At 39.1% G+C, this 17,560-nt stretch overlaps 2 protein-coding genes across 2 annotated transcripts; both read left to right on the top strand.

Moving 5' to 3' along the window:
• The first annotated feature begins 1,105 nt into the window (after positions 1–1,105).
• hadhab (hydroxyacyl-CoA dehydrogenase trifunctional multienzyme complex subunit alpha b) lies at positions 1,106–11,292 on the top strand. Its single transcript, XM_084045321.1, has 20 exons — positions 1,106–1,238; positions 2,322–2,363; positions 2,465–2,535; positions 2,644–2,777; positions 3,219–3,357; positions 3,431–3,550; positions 3,665–3,767; positions 4,316–4,438; positions 4,523–4,641; positions 4,880–4,936; positions 5,049–5,158; positions 6,920–7,054; positions 7,373–7,544; positions 7,731–7,817; positions 8,186–8,326; positions 8,493–8,561; positions 8,860–9,055; positions 9,237–9,351; positions 10,055–10,200; positions 10,658–11,292. Exons 1-20 carry the CDS (start codon positions 1,172–1,174, stop codon positions 10,801–10,803), a joined length of 2,292 nt encoding a protein of 763 aa, XP_083901447.1. The 5' UTR covers positions 1,106–1,171; the 3' UTR covers positions 10,804–11,292.
• Positions 11,293–11,806: 514 nt separating this feature from the next.
• On the top strand, positions 11,807–17,045 carry kif3cb (kinesin family member 3Cb; the record flags this gene model as incomplete). The annotated part of the gene is made up of 8 exons (XM_084045322.1): positions 11,807–13,210; positions 13,337–13,438; positions 13,616–13,738; positions 14,005–14,123; positions 15,520–15,636; positions 15,852–15,966; positions 16,387–16,562; positions 16,916–17,045. 8 exons carry the CDS (start codon positions 11,807–11,809, stop codon positions 17,043–17,045), a joined length of 2,286 nt encoding a protein of 761 aa, XP_083901448.1.
• Positions 17,046–17,560: the final 515 nt, after the last annotated feature.

The following is a 17,560-nucleotide window of genomic DNA, read 5'->3' as shown; positions in this document are numbered from 1 at the left end:
TTTTGGGAGAGAAACAAGCAATCAGGTCTATGAAAACAAGCCCAAAAGAAGCGACATGAACACTTTAACACTTTAAAGAGCGGCTATTTGAAAATAGCCGATCTACAAGTTCACTGAAATTGTTGATCTGCTATTTAAAATAAAATCCTGAAGAAAATGTGGAATATTTTTTAACAACATTTTAACAACACAAATCTTGTATGGGGGTCCCTGGCATAAAATATTTTCAGATGGACATGAAAATGTTTGAAAATGGCTTAATCAACATTAGGAGGAAAGCCCAAATAAGCAGCTACACTTCAGAAATAAGCCCCAAAAAACCGCAACCCGCAACTACCAATATTTACAAACAACTTACCAGAAAAACAAGCCCAATGTCACTTATAATAAGCCGACATGGCAACACTGCCACCACTACCACTACCATCGCAACCACGCAGCCATACAGCGGCGATTGGGGTTGCTATGTGAAAAGGTACCCTGTGATTGGCTGTTTTTTGGTGTCGATCACACGTGGACCGCCTCCGTCAAAGGAATTCCCCTCTACTACACCCATTGGTTGAATATTTGATGTTGTTATCATAGTTGACGATAGATGGCAGCGTTGGATAGCAATAAATCCGCACAAGCTCAATCGATGAATACGTTTGAATGTCACCAGAATCACAACTACAATTCCCATAATCCAACATTACAATGGTATATACTTTGAGTATGATGATTTCTTTTTTGTAATATGTTTACTTAGAGGTAGGGTAAGTTTTTTTGTTTTGTAAAAAATAATAAAAATCTACTAAAGTTTTCAAATAATTGTAGTGGAGTAAAAGTACAATATTTGCCTCTGAGATGTAGTGGAATAGAAGTAAAAAATACTGAAAATTGGAAATACACCAGTAAAGTAAAACATACCTAATTTGTTTTTGTACAGTAGTTGAGTAAATGTACTTAGTTACTTTACACCACTGTCAGTGTCACACCACAACCAATCAGCCGCTGGATTGTTCTCCTAACAGCCAATTAACTGCGAGTCCGCTCTACGATCAGCCAATTGACTTTGTTCTCGGCTCCGTCTGTCTTCCCGGAAATAAAATCAAGAACACAGCTTCAGGCAGCGTCAGTATTATCTGTGTCTGACAGTCTGCTTTTGACTGTACTTGACCTCCTTTCCAACATGGCTGGTGTTCGAGCCCTTGGTGCACTCTCCAGAATAGCATCTAGAAGATACGCTCTCATTACAGGTACAACAACTGACTTAATTTCTGTGAGAATTACGTTTTAAAAGAAAAATGTACCATCATTTGGGAATAATTAGCCTAGCGGGAAGTTTGCTCGGTGCTGATAGTCTCAATGAAGGCTAACATAAATACCAACCAAGCCTTTGTTTTTATATTATTATTCCACTTCGCACACGTCTAACAACACAAGATTGTCATGTCAGTGAATACTTCTCCACACGTAGGACTTGAGGACACCAACATTTAACACCTCAAAGTGAAGTTATAGTATAGTAGTATGAGCTCAGCTAAGATAGCTGGCTAGCAAAACCAGACTAGAATGGGATCAATTCGTTTTGCAGATTGCTGATCCGGTCAGGAATGGATACGGAAACTGTTTGTGTGCCTGTGTGTTTGTGTGCAATTTACAGGATACAGTAGGCGGTTTGTACACCGGATCTGAGCACTGAGCAGTTAAATAGAACTTAATGTGGGTAGCCTACATCGGAAAGCCTTGTGATGCGAGGTTGAACCAGGCCCGTGTTTGATAGATATATCATATAATACGTGTGTGGTATATAGCTTTATTACCGTTAAACGTTTGATTTATCTATTGGCATTCACTTCAGTTCTTGGTGAAATGGTGGATATTGACAGTGATTTTGCTGTGTGGACAATTTGCCATTCATTTTCTCTTCGTTCGACTTTTCTGTGTGGGAGGGAGGCGGGGAATGTAGGTGATAGGGCACGTTTCAGTGGATTTGCATGCGGTGTCCTGACTCTGACTGCGGGTCTTTTCAGGTCATAACACAGAACTGTCAGTCAGTCTGAGTGCCAGTTCAGGAGTTGTCCCAGCCAGGATGTGATACTTCATAACAGTTGTGCTGCTGCAGGGCTATATTCGTCATTCGTCATTTGACAGCCAACACAGTCAAATCATGTAGCCCTGAGAGTGTACAAATGTAAACAAATGGATCTGGGTCCATTTGGTACACATTTGTACACTGAATCTGATTTACAAATGGATAAAATGTTCAGATTTATTTTACTGTGAAACAGTCCTTGTTCTGTGATTGCGTGTACTTATGACGTACCTTTTCCTCACAGGCACTACTTATCGTACCTTCTCAGTTGCACCTGCCATGCAAGGTAATTTAAAATCATATGAACTCAATCATATGCTGTGGACATACGGTACATTTGGTTAACTTTCTATCTCACTGCACATTACTTGTCTCATATTCTTTTAGCCAGAACCCACGTAAGCTATGAAGTCAAAGACGATGTTGCTGTTGTTCGGATCAATGACCCAAACTCCAAGGTATGAACCATTGAATGCATATAAGCAGCACAAATGTACTGATGGTGGTTGTCATTTAGGACCTGTGTACCTAACCATAGAAGTTAACTGTCTTTTATGTATTTTCAGGTCAACACTTTATCTGTACAAATGCAAAAGGAGATGACAGAAGTTATGGAGGAGATATGGGGAAACAATGCCGTTCAAAGTGCTGTTCTCATCTCCTCAAAGCCTGGTTGCTTCATTGCAGGAGCTGACATTAAGTAAGATCTTAACCTTACATAATGTATCCAATTATGTACAGAATTATTTTAATAATTATTTTAAGACTATATATTACCTACATTTCTGCTACTTGCCATGTTTAAATGACACTTCTCTGATTTCTGTACATCTGCTGATTTGAAAGTGTTTTTTTACGATATGCTCTCATCAAGTTATCCAGACTAGTGTATTGAAATGAGTAGTGTGGCATGAAGATAACTTATTTATTTACATAGATACATATAAACAACTTTGACTTGGAAAATATTTGGAGAATAGAAATAATGTATAGAATGGATATTTCAATGTCATGTGTCATTTCAGTGTTGTGCTTCCATGACAGACATGGAAGTAGGGTACTTATTACCTATCTAAACTTTTATGTATATTTATGGGAGTGTCTAAAATTTTGTTTTTAATGTCCTTCCAATTGTCTGCAGTATGATCCAGGCCTGCAACAGTGAAGAGGAAGTGTCCAAACTGTCTCAGGAAGGGCAAATGATGTTTGAGAAAATTGAGAAGTCTCCCAAACCCATTGTTGCTGCCATCAATGGTTCTTGCTTAGGTGGCGGCCTAGAGGTGATGAAAAGCTCTTTTAAAAGTTTAACAATTTATTTTAATGGACATTATCTAATTGTAAAATATATTTCAGTTTGCCATCGCATGCCAGTACAGAATTGCAACTAAGAGCAAGAAGACAGTCCTTGGCACCCCCGAGGTGATGTTGGGGCTTTTACCTGGAGCTGGAGGGACACAAAGACTCCCTAAAATGGTTGGTAATACCACTTGAGAGTTGAGAAAATTCTCGTGGATTGATCCCATGTATTCTCTACCACCACCACCAGTCTCTTAGTATAACAAAGCGAATATTGTAATTGTCTTTTAGGTTGGACTTCCAAGTGCCTTTGATATGATGTTGACTGGCAGAAATATCCGAGCAGATAAAGCCAAGAAGATGGGGATCGTAGATCAGCTTGTAGACCCGCTTGGTAAAGCCCTATCCCTAATTCTTCCATTCATTGTTAGTTCGAAATTCTACTTGTAATGTCAAGTTGTGTACCTCAGTAGTGCAAGCCGTGACCAGTACAGCATGTCCTGTGACAGTGGTAATTAATCATTTCATTTAAAAGACAGTTTTTACAAAAATATGAATTCCATAATGATTGCCCTTTCAACTCGCTGGAAATGTGCTTTTGAGACTCCTCCAGAACCAGTCCTTTAAACGTAGAATCACATTTCCTATATTAACTTTACACTAAAAGGTAAGAAGTCTGGTCAGACACAAATGGCGTGAACTACTGTATAATTTAGTATAATTGTACCCTCAATCAGTGATGCCACTAACAATTAAGGTTTTCAACAACTGTCATAATTATGAAGTTTAAATTCGGCATAAAGCCTAATCTGGCCCTCATTTGCATCAATTTGGTTTGTTGGATGAACATTAACTTAACATATTCTAATTAAATTGACAGGTTTGGCATGTTTTGTTTTTGGCTGTGGTTTTAATGGTTCTATTTTCTATGTTGTGTTTTAGGCCCTGGCCTGAAGGGGCCAGAGGAAAGGACAATGGAGTATCTTGAAGAAATTGCTGTTGAATGTGCCAGAGGAATTGCCAATAAGAAAATCTCACTCTCCAAACCAAAAGGCATGATGCAGAGTAAGTAAAAACTGAACTGAAAAGTAGCCTTTTCTTTATGATCAAAGCAAATTAACTAATGAGTTATTTTTCTTTTCTCCATAGAGCTTCAGGACTACATTATGAGCTATGAGATGGTGCGGAATCAAATTTACAAAACTGTCCATGGAAAAGTTATGAAGCAGAGCAAGGGACTTTACCCAGCACCCCTCAAGATCATAGATGCAAGTTTAAAGTTTTTTTATAAGCTTTCATTTTTAACTATTGTGAATGAACATTTTTGTCATACAATATCCTCTGCCCTATTCTCTTCTATGAAAACCCTACATTATCCATGTACTTGCTTGCTTGCTTTTTTGTCTTGATAGAATAGAGCACTACATTTGGCTGTCTTTTTTTCCTTTTCAGTTCTAGTCCAGAATTTTCCCCTTAAGACTTAAAATGATTATATTTGTTTTTCAGTCTGTAAAGGCTGGAGTGGAACAGGGTCCCACTTCTGGATATCTCGCTGAATCTCAGGTGAGGGGGAAATGTATTTCTTTTTCTACATAAACAAATGCTCTTATTCATTCAATAAATATACTGTGGTGGCTGTTGTAACTAATTTCCACGTTTTTGTTTGCATTATTAGAACTTTGGTCAGCTGGCAAGAACCAGTGAGTCAGAAGCCCTCATCGGCCTTTACCATGGCCAAGTTGCCTGCAAGAAAAACCGCTTTGGAACCCCTGCAAGAGATGTGAAGTAAGCTAATGTAAAGAGACTTGAAGGGCCCTATTTTGGGGTGAGGCTTGCAGCGAATAGGTGAATTGACCATTCCAGAGCTGAAGTGGTGTGATTTTCCCTGCCTGCATGTGTTTGGTATTTTGGGGACTCGCTGTGCACCGTATGTGGGAGAAGTGCAGTAGGGGATTTGTTTTGTGCAAATCAGCAGTGCACTGCAATTTTGGGGTCAACAGTGATCAGGATTTGTGCCGCCTGCCTGCTTGGACCAGGTAGCGAGATGCACGCTCGTCCATTGCTATTTTTGCACACTTTAGTTGGGTGCAAGCACATCCAGATACTGTAGAAGTTTTGACGTACCATTCATTGTGGTAGGAATACCTAAAGTTGGGGAAATATTTCAGGATGTTTTTTATGCATTCTAACCCTAACATTACAATGAATAAATGCTTGCACCCAACAACACTGTTATAATAACCATATTGCTTTTTCCTTTATAAAAAGCTCACTGATTGGTCAACTAGATTATTTCACATAATGCCTCTTTCAGGTTGTGTTGGGACATCATTGACTGTTTCTTAAGATGCTTGTGTAGAGTTTAAAACAGGGAACAGAAACACTGTTCATGCCATTGAAGGAGAATCCAGTGGACTGTGCAGGCATATAGAAGTATACTTTTTTTAGTCCAGATTACTGAAAGTATACTCAGATTATGCCAGCCCAAATTCATAGACAACATTTCTCATGGTTATTTTTTTTGTGGATCTCTGGATCCACATGGGAAAAGTGTGGCTCCAATACGGACTTCAGACTTGATTTGGCCAGCATTTGACGTCAGTCATCTATGACATAATTATCTATGATGTCTGACTACACATTTTGGCAAAGTTTCACCCTGATTAGTGCCCCATTGACTTACTTACTAAAAATGTAAGTTAATTATTTCAAAAAGTGGAGGTACTTTTGTGGCTTACTGGCTCATTGGTCAAGCGGTTTGTGAGATTAACTCCGGACAGACACACCCTCTTCTAGAGCCATGGCGTAAAAATTGCTGCAAGGACTTCCTGGGCAGACATCTGACCAGGGCCTGCTTTATGTCCACACTGACCTAAAGTGAACCCTTAGCAGATGTCTACCCAGTAGGTCAGTTTTATGTGGCGATTATGAACTGCGCTGAGAAACGCTTCTCATAGGACCAGTGCCAGATATAATATCTGCATTTCTTATTTCCTCCCAAGATAATTTTACATCGTCTGCTATTGGTGGTCGGTTTGAGATTCTGTATATTACCCCCCACACATGAATATATGTTTGATCTTGGGAGAAAAAAAAAAAAAAAAAAAAAAAAAAAATATATATATATATATATATATATATATATATATATATATATATATATATATATATATATATATATATTTATTCATTTTTTCTTCCATGACACTTCCATGACGAAAATTGCCAGTACATCCTTGCACTGAGTGCAGTGCTCTGGTCCTAAAGCTAATGAAAAGCATTAATTTGAATGGTCATGACTAAATCCACCTACAACACACCCAATAATGATAATTTGAGCCTAATCCAACCCACGCCGTCACTTTACCCTTCTCAAGTCCAGAAAATGCCACACGTCATGCAGCACCCACCAAGCTATTGACAGTGTTGCACACCACTTTGTGTCCCTAAAATATGGCATGGAATTTCACAATCCTTAGTTACCATTTGAAGTGGTTGCTTAGCTAAGTGTCTGTTTTTGTGTCTGTTTTTATTATTATTGAACAGAACACTGGCCATCTTGGGAGCAGGTCTGATGGGGGCTGGCGTTGCCCAGGTAACAGTGGACAAAGGTGTGCACATAATCCTGAAGGACACCACTGTGGAGGGATTGGCAAGAGGACAGCAGCAGGTCTACAAAGGGTGGGTTTCAGAGACCAAATGATGTTATCTTGTCTGTTTCTGAGGCATGAAATCCCCCTTATTTAAGAGTACATTGATTTAGAATGTTGATCAAAGATTTGCATCAAATTGATGGCATTTTCGAAAATTGTGCGTTCTCCCAAGTCAGTATAAGTTTTTTTTTTTTTTTAAATGCAGGTCTTCAATCCCTCAGTTTATTATACTTATAGTATATCAGGTCTCATGTATATAACTTGAGTAGGAGTGAGCAAAGTAGGAAATTGTATGGCTTTTGTTGAATCACCTCTGAATAATAAATGTATACTTTTTTTTTACCAGGCTTAATGACAAGACCAAAAAGAAGAACATCACATCCTTTGAGAGGGACTCCATACTTTCCAACCTTACTGGCCAGTTAGAGTACAGTGGGTTTGAAAAGGCCGACATGGTTATTGAAGCTGTGTTTGAAGACATCAACATTAAACATAGAGTCATAAAAGAGGTTGAGGCTGTAAGTAACTTCATGCCATATTATGTCCTGTGCTTTAACAGGAAAGGACTTTTATATTGTGGGATTGTCATAAAAGTATTAGTTCCTAAAAATAAAATAAAAGTTGTACTAAGCTTAATTTAAATATTACATTTTTGATGCTTAATTAATATTTAAGCTATTAATCCACTAAACCTTTGTTTGCAGGTGATTCCCCCACACTGTATATTTGCCACCAACACATCTGCACTACCTATTAAAGATATTGCTGCTGCCAGTAAGAGACCAGACAAGGTGGGTAATGGTAATCTCTAGATATGAATATTATGTTAATATCATTTTTACAAATTTGTTTTCTTTGCACTCTTATTTATGTGATCATTTACCTTATCGTTTGACTAGGGTTCATGCCATTTACTTTGATCTTGCATTTATCTAGATAAGCTTCTGCTAAATGCCCTAATTGTAAATGTGGCCACGAATCCCTTTGCTTATATACAGTACATACAATTACATCACTTTGATCGCCAGGCACAATAATTGTACAGGAATTGTCTTTGTGACAATGGGATGAGACAGATGCATATACAAGGTTGAAGTCTTAGAGCCAATACTGACATTGGCATACATTTTAATGGCTTTCTGTTTTTCCATGCCCCTAGGTCATTGGAATGCACTACTTCTCTCCAGTGGACAAGATGCAGCTCCTGGAGATTATCACCACTGATCAGACCTCAAAGGACACTACTGCCTCTGCTGTGGCAGTGGGCCTGAAACAGGGCAAAGTCATCATAGTTGTGGGGGTGAGATAAATACTGCTGCTTCTTGTTAGCAAGTAAATGTCTCATACGACTTGATATTTGCCAGAAAAGTAGTGATGTTTCTGAGGAATCATATGTCTTTAAAGATTCTACGGGACAAATTGGGTATGAAAGCATGTTTTGACTTCTCTGATTTTGTCTTCTATAGGATGGACCTGGATTCTATACTACAAGGTGTTTAGCTCCCATGTTGGCTGAAGCAGTGAGAGTACTTCAGGTTAGTAGTGTCAGAGTGTGAAACCCAGCTACGAAGTTAAAATGAGTTGTAGCCTCTCATATTGCCTGCTGAATGTATGAGTGTTGAGTAAATGGAAGTGCTCGATGACTCGATTACATACAGTACCATTACCAAGACAAACTAAATGAGCAACAAAAGATGGAGTACACTGATTGTAATAACAAATCACACTCAAGTTTAGGGGCACTTTTATATCCTTGCACTTGTTTTTTATGTTGGGTTTCTGTCTTTTTGAGTATTTACTTTTTATGTCTGTACTTATTTTTTGTACTTACAGGAAGGAGTTGACCCCAAGAAGCTGGATTCTCTAACCACAGGCTTTGGGTTCCCAGTTGGTGCAGCAACATTGGCTGATGAAGTCGGCATTGATGTTGCTGCCCATGTGGCAGAGGACCTGGGTAAAGCTTTCGGCTCTCGCTTCGGTGGTGGAAATGTGGAAGTCCTTAAAACCATGGTGGACATGGGATTCAAGGGTATGATCCTCCTACCTGAAGGACTGTAATTATATATTAACTACATAACATATTTCACATTTGAAATCTATATCAGTTGTAGATCGCATGATTGTCTTAAAACCAGAACAAGTAATGTGTATAGTAAGTAAAAGTAATTACATAAATGTATTAATCCTTACCATGTCATTTTAATCCAAAGGTCGTAAATCAGGAAAGGGTTGTTATGTCTACCAGCCAGGCCTCAAAGTCAAAGATGTCAACCCCGATATTGACGAAATCCTGGAGAAATACAAGATGACACCAAATCCTGCTGTGTAAGTTAACATTGGATAATTGATATACTGTATGCTGCATCTCTTTATCTACCTTTGCTTGAGCCTTGATTACGCCTGGTCGTCCAGGCTTCGACTTAATCACTGGATTTGATTCTTTGTATATGGGCACCACTTATGGTGGAATTATATCATAGCCACAGAAAATACTTGTTTCAGCAAATACTTGTCAGGTGTCTGCCAATATATTGGATATAAGGACAACCTCAAACATGTCCCTGTCAACAGTTTATAAATCAATGTCCTTAATATTAAACTGCATGTAAACATAACTGTAATAAACAATCTGTAGCAGCTGTTTGGGACATATTGTTTGTGCGCTGTTCTTATCAATTGTAAAAGTACAAAATATAAACAAACCCACTTTTCTTTGTTGGTAAGTGGCCATGGTATACCTGCACTCATGATAACGTGGAGTTCTTCTCCTGGGGGGTGGCTTTACATGATTAACAGTTTACAAGATGAACAGTTATGTAGTTAAACTTACAACAATCAGTTGCCCACTCTGCTTCTGTGGAAAAAATAACAGACATTTTAATTATATTTAACAGTAGGTCTGTTTTAAAAAAAATGAATGCCTGTTGAATCTGGCATGATCAAGTCTTGTCATTAACTTTTTGAGTCTGCACATATCAGAATATGTAGTATAAAATGATGTACAACGTTTTTTCCTGTCTTCCTTCAGGTCCTCAGATTCTGATGTACAGTATCGCCTGGTCTCACGGTTTGTCAACGAGGCAGTGCTGTGTCTGCAGGAGGGCATCCTCAACAGTCCTGTGGAGGGAGACATCGGGGCAGTGTTTGGACTAGGATTCCCTCCTTGTCTTGGAGGTCAGCGTTCAACTATGTTGCTCTTTCACAAGAGCAGCTCATGTCACTTTTTCTCAGTTTGACATCATTAAATTGATACTGAAATGTATGGTGCATTAAAGTGTATATATGCAGTGCACAATGATGTAGTATCTACCAGTGGTGAAGTCTAATAGCTTCTTATTCCCGACTTGTGCGACTGTTTTCAAAATGATGGAATCTATGGAGGTGGTCATGTAGAGTGATTGCTGTTTTTCTGCAGTTCTGTGATTGTCACAAAAACATATATTTATATAACAAACATCATAGTCATCCTTTCCTCTTCACAATGGTTCTGCTGCAAAAAATATGCCTCTTGAGGGCGTGCTCATATGGACCAGTGACTGAATGATGCAAGTGTTGACTATTAGCTGCATTTAAATGTTGTAATGTCTCCCATCATGTGAAGCAAACCTAATAGTAATCTTCTGTTGTTCAGGTCCATTCCGGTTTGTGGACTCCTTCGGTGCCGACAAGCTGGTGGAGAAGATGAGGAGATATGAAGCAGTCTATGGAAATCAATTCACCCCATGCCAACTATTACTTGACCATGCAAAGGACCCCAGCAAGAAGTTTCACAAGTGAACCTGGACCCCATGTGCTGATACGAACTCATGCAGTCCGCCACTAGAACGTGCCTAACATTTGAGTGGATCACAAAAGAGCAAGAAAATAATTTAAAAATACAATGTCCTTTGTCCAAACTCAAGCAGAGAAAGAAAATTATTTCAAAATACAATGTCCTCTGTCCAAACTCAAGCGTTCTGATTGTCAGAGATGGATATGGTCTTTTTTTGCACTTATTTTAAAAACATAATTCCTTAAGTTCCTAAAACCAATAGTTTTGATAGACTAACAGCTTGTTCACACATTACAAATGTTTTAAAAAATGTAGATGCAAAGAAATTCCAAGTTGACACAATAAGCAGGCCTATGGTCAGTAGATGTCTGTTAATAAGTTGAAGTGACTTTTTTCTCTTTTTTTTTTTTTACATTAAAGACTGCTTTTTCTGTGTTGTGGGCACTGATGTATTATATTTGAACCAGTAAATAAAACTTTTGTTATTGAATCAATATGAATATTTGTAATTGGCTATGGGTGTTAATTGGAGTATTTATTATTTATTATATTTACAGCATTAATATCAGCTGCATCATGGAAAGGTTTTCTGAAATCCAATTTGTTGTGCAAGTCACATGTCTTTTCCATTGTCCGCAGAGTAGGTAGGGTGTGTGCATCGGGTACTAGTCTAGTCTGGGTTGGGCGTGTGTGGGTTTTGACTCTGGCGGAGGCACATTTCGCAGCATCCTTTGTATCATGCATCGTCGCTTGACAGCTAAAGGATGCTAAGGGTGGAGAAAACACAACGTTCATCAGGACATCTAAACGATACAAACTGGCCTCCGGCGATGGAGAGATGAGGTGTGTCTCGACTGCGTGACGGCTTTTGCTAAATGAACGTGCATCATAATAACGTTGCCGCACCTGTATACGAGAAAGACGCGCACGATTGAGGTAACGCTGTTTTATACGCGAACGATGGCTACACAAGGCGTTGAATATTAGTAAGAGGATTGTTAAACCAAAATGTCAAAAACCAAACATTCCGAGGCTGTCAGGGTGGTGGTCCGCTGCCGCCCGTTCAGCACCAGAGAGGAGATGATGGGCTTTGACAACATCCTGGAGGTGAACGATAAACTGGGACAGATCACTATCCGGAATCCGAAAGCACCACCTGATGGGCCAATGAAGGTATTCACATTTGACTCGGTCTATGACTGGAAATCAAAACAAACCGACATTTACGACGATAGAATTAGACCTCTTGTGGAGTCCGTGATACAAGGCTTCAATGGGACTATATTTGCTTATGGACAGACCGGGACAGGTAAAACATACACAATGCTGGGCGTTTCAAACGACCCAGAGAGGAGAGGAATTATACCAAATTCCTTTCAGCACATCTTTACACAGATATCCAGAACTCAGAATCAGAAGTACCTGGTGAGGGCTTCATATCTTGAAATCTACCAGGAGGAAATCAGAGATCTTTTATGTAAAGACAACGACAAGAAATTGGAGCTTAAAGAGAATCCTGATTATGGGGTGTATGTGAAAGACCTGTCCTCAGTAGTCTGTAAAAATGCCACAGAGGTGGAGCATGTGATGAACATGGGCAACGAGTCCAGGTCTGTGGGGTCCACAAATATGAATGAGCACAGCTCTCGATCCCATGCCATCTTTGTCATAACGGTGGAGTGCAGCGAGGTCGGGGCAGATGGTGAGGACCACATCCGAGTTGGGAAGTTGAACATGGTTGACCTGGCTGGAAGTGAGCGCCAGAGCAAGACAGGTGCTAAAGGGATGAGGCTGAAGGAGGCAGCCAAAATTAATCTGTCCCTCTCGGCGTTGGGGAATGTAATATCAGCCTTGGCGGATGGGAAGAGCTCTCATGTTCCTTACAGAGATTCAAAGCTGACCCGCTTGCTCCAGGATTCACTGGGTGGCAATGCAAAGACTGTTATGGTGGCAACAGTGGGACCATCGGGCAAGCACCATGACGAATCCCTCACAACGCTGAGGTATGCCAGTAGGGCAAAGAACATCAAGAACAAGCCTCGGATCAATGAGGACCCCAAAGATGCCTTGCTGAGGGAGTTTCAGGAGGAGATTGCCCGTCTGAAAGCACAGCTGGAAGAGCGATGTATGCTTGCAAAAGAGAGGAGGAGGAGGAGAAGGCACAGTAAAAGATTGAGTCTGGCTTTCATGGAGGATGAGCTCTTTAAAGAGCGAGAAATAGAGTTGTGGAAGGCTGTTGATGAGGAGCGGGAAGTAGAATACTACCTGAAACATCAGTTTATGGACAACGCTAATGCCAATGCCTGCCAGGGAAGCCCTGAGAAGTGGAAGCAGCTGGGCGAAAAAGTAAGAACAATGGAGGATATGCAAAAGGAACAGGAGGCCCTAGAAAAGATGATTGAGAAATATAAGGTACTGTGCAATAAAATCACTTGCCTTTCACTGTAGTACAGTATCCAACAGCTGACATACTGTACCATTGGAACAAAGGAATTCCACATAAATAATTTATTGCATCATGTCTGTCTTTGTTCTCAGGCTATGGAGAGCAAATTATTAGTTGGTGGAAAGAACATAATTGATCACACAAATGAGCAACAAAAAACACTGGAGCTGAAGAGGCAAGAAATTTCAGAGCAGGTAAATTGTGTTATTTTGGGTGTCAAATGTCAATAATATTAACTTAAGAGTCAAATACTGTCTGTGTGACACCAACTTTCTTCACATCTGTGCTGTTCAGAATGGGTGTACTTATTCTTGTGTGTTTGTACTGTTTGTTCTGGACCTTGGAGCTGATTTGTTTCTCTGGGTTTATAGATAAGATGTGAGAGGGAAATTCAACAGCAAGTGATGCTGCAGGATGAAGAGACCATAGAAATGAGAGAGACCTTCTCTTCCCTACAGCAGGAGGTGGAACTCAAAACTAAGAAGCTAAAGAAGGTAGGATGACTCACTCACCCATCAATATGTGTCACTCACTGCCCCACATTTAATTAAGTAATACTAGTTTTATTTATGACAACACCACAGAAATCAAAATATATTTTGTTTGTGGCTTGTGCTTAAGCCCTTATAAAACAGTTATACATTCATCCCATTTGATCTGTTTAATTTAACAACTGAGTATTATAATTCCCATGTCACTTTAACTTAATGTAACTTAATGTTTAATCACAACCTAGTAAACTATTCCTATGTCCATCAAGATATATGCCAAGCTGCAGCTCGTGAGGGCAGAGATTGGTGATGTAATCGATGAGCATGTTACAACTAGGCAGGAGCTTGAACAGACGCAGAATGAGCTCACCAGAGAACTTAAGTACAAGTGAGTAATGCACACTAGCAAACACACATGACCGTTGAAAGCGTTGATGTGTCACCAGAGATGGAGTATTACAGTATTATTTATATTACATTAGCCTTTGATTTTATTCTAATACAGAGCTACAGGGATGACAATGTCTTATTGTAGGCAATCACAGAAGTTAGTTATTTTGGATAAATAAAAAATAAAAAATCTAATAGCAAACAAAAGCTATTATTCACATATTCTGTTCAACAATATAGTCTCTAAAATAACTGAGGGTATGATGATTTGAGAGAACAAAAGAAAAAGAGAGAGAATAATAATGAACTTGTATTTGTGCTGGGGGGGAGGCATGAGGCAATGAAATGTTTTTAATGTTGAAGATCAAATAAAAAAAGAAAATAAATGTCCTAACCCCAAAAACAGAATGTTACACATAGTGGCTCTACTGTACATATGCTCATACTACATTGGCTCATAATTAAATAACAAACCTTGCTTTGTGTGACTATTTCACCTAACCATTTCTATATGAATACATTTATTGTAAGCATAGCAGCTTCAAAGTTCACGGTTGAGGTATTAACGGGAATATAGAACAAAACCATCAGGCTGATGTTAGCCGCAGACCTTATTTTCCACTTAAATCCAAAACCGTATGGGATTATAAGGCATTGGAAATCTAGTGAGGGAACCCGAACCCATTGTGAACTTGCTTCTAGGTTTTAGTACTACAGTACAATTTGTATAACGCTGATGTTTCTTGCCTACTCATCTCAACTTATTAAAATACAGTAAAAGTCAGAACATCACATGCAAACTACATTTAGGCCTGTTCTGTTGTTGTGTCAAAACATTAATATTTTGTCTCCCACAGTTCATTGATTGGAAAGCCAAAAGAATGCCTTCTGTTATTGGATCGAATTGCAGAGCTAACCACATACATATAATATTTTTCTCAGGTGACAGGTTACAAAGCTACTAATAGAATATGAAGGATTGAATGTCTCCACTTTGAGCGTACAGCATGTATCAAATTTATGTCTGCTGTTCACAAAATGACATTACATTACATTACAGTCATTTAGCAGATGCTTTTATCCAAAGCGACTTACAAAAAGTGCATTCAACATAGGTGGGGAACGAAACTACTAATCACCAGAAGCATTAAGTGCATTCTCTTCTAAAACCAGCGACCAAGAGTATACCTAGCGCTAAAGTAAAAGTGCAATATATCAGCTACCTACTTTCATAAACAGATGAGACAAAGTAGGAAAATCAAATGAGCAAGAGCTAAAACAAATAAGTCTAACGAATAAACAAGATCCAATAAAACAATAAAACAAGAGTTTGTGCAACTAGTTAACAACAAGTAGGCTAGGCAATGACACCTGTCTTTACTTGTTTATTGCAGGTATCTCTTGATTGAGAATTTCATACCTCCGGAGGAAAAGAACAAGATTATGAACAGACTGCATTTTGACAGTGAGGAGGACCAATGGCACATCCGGCCTGTCATTCCATCAGAGAGGTCAGTGATTTGATCTCTCTAATAGTATATACTGTTTATGAACTATGGAGTATGGAGTACTTTTAATATTTTTGTCTTTATTGAAATGGTAGGAAGGAGAATAAAGGAGACATAGTATCGAGTATTCCAGTGATAATGATTTCACCTATTACACCATCCCTTTGTAAAAGAGGGAACATATTTCTAACCCTTGGTTTTCCATGTCTTCATGCCAGTGCACCCACTCAGGTTAGGAAAAGGCCTTGCTCTGTCGTGGGACACAAAAGGCCAATCAGCCAATATGCACAGCTGGCTGTTGCCACAGCAGCAGGGGCCCCATCCAGATACCAGGTTGGTATTTAGTTATTCATAAAAATGGTTTTACTGTGAAGTAGCATTTTATAAACGTCTAGGTCAGAAAGATTGTCCTTATTTAACTCATGATAGATACTGTTGTTTACAACTCTGAGTATGCAAATGAAATAGCCAACTATATTTTACAGATATCTTATATTGAACTTGATCTTGTTAAACACAAACAACAACATTTATGATAATCTTCTGAGTTTTGTCTAGATCATGTGATCATTTCAACCACAGCAGCTTGAATCTATAGCATTCATACATTGGATAATGATAGAAGATGACTTTAGCTTTTAGTTTGTCATAAAATTGGAGCAAAACTAAATATATATGAAACACCATGTGTTTCCTTATAAGCATAGAATTGTGTGAGAAACCTACCAGGTTATTTACCTGTTCTTCCTCCAGGCTGAGAATATAATGCTGTTAGAGTTGGATATGACTCCACCCACAATGTTCACCTTGAACCTTAATGGAGCTCATCTGGAGCGGGTGTTCTCTCCCAGACCGATGAGGGATCTGCTCACAAGTGCACCCTTCAGGGAGAGGAATACTGCATCGCGAGTCAGGAAGTCCCGATCCTGGTGAGAGAATGGTTTCAAAAGGCAGAATATTAACATGGCAAAAGGTGCCCAGCTTAATGTGTGATGATGACACTGTAATAACCAATTCAACTTGTTAGCTACAGTACATTAATCATGTTTTGAAGAAACATTGAGTGTCTTGCAGAAACAAAAGACACATTAAGTGAACAATGTAAAGTGCAAACTAAGTGGAGGCACAATGTAGAATACTAGATATGATACAGTATGTGGTATATTAACAACCCACTGGCATCCATATGTTGTGTGTGTCGGTGTGTAGCTGTTTCAAAAAAAGTTTTTTTTTTTGTGTAGTGTCACTAAATTAAGTCTTATTCTGTCGTTATACACTACAGGTATCAAGCACCGCAAGCGCCACAAATCTCATCCTCCTCATCATCCCAGTGCCTCTCTCAACCTCCAAGACAGAGACCATCCTCTGTTGCCTATCATCCACTGGAAGGTGCCAGTGAGACGAGCCCTTGACATGTGTGAATGCTCTTAAGTTTGCATACACACAGCTAGCCTCTGTTTTTAAGTGCTGCTTGTGGTTCTTGATTAGCCAAAGGGATAAAATAAGTGATTCAATGTCCAGTACTTTTTTAATTGATTTTAAATTAATTAGTGAAGATATGGGATTCAGTAAGCATGTATCTGGTGTCGCAGGAGAAATCAGCGTTTCATCTTTCATTTGGGTATACGCTTTAACACTAGAATGCTTAGAAGTTTGTCAGAAGAACATAGTGATCAGTGGAGCTATTGTAACTAACCCTACCAGATGCACAGTCAAATCCTCAGTGTTGTACAATCCATTCGTTTTATGTTCTTTCCCGATGGAGAGAGAGGTAATTGCAATTGTAACACCCAAGAACCCAGCTTTCTTGCATAGGAAACCAAACATACCGCTAGTGCAAGAGGGAAACCTTACTTGGCCTGGGGAGATATTGGGCTTAGGAGCTTCAGGCTGGGCAACTTGTCAACCAGTAGTTGTCGTTTTATTC

Source organism: Gymnoscopelus microlampas (genome assembly GCF_963454915.1).
Source record: "Gymnoscopelus microlampas genome assembly, chromosome: 20".
In the NCBI taxonomy this organism is placed as follows: domain Eukaryota; kingdom Metazoa; phylum Chordata; class Actinopteri; order Myctophiformes; family Myctophidae; genus Gymnoscopelus; species Gymnoscopelus microlampas.
The sequence above is the reverse complement of the archived record's forward strand: the minus strand, read 5'-3'. Positions and strand labels throughout refer to the sequence as shown.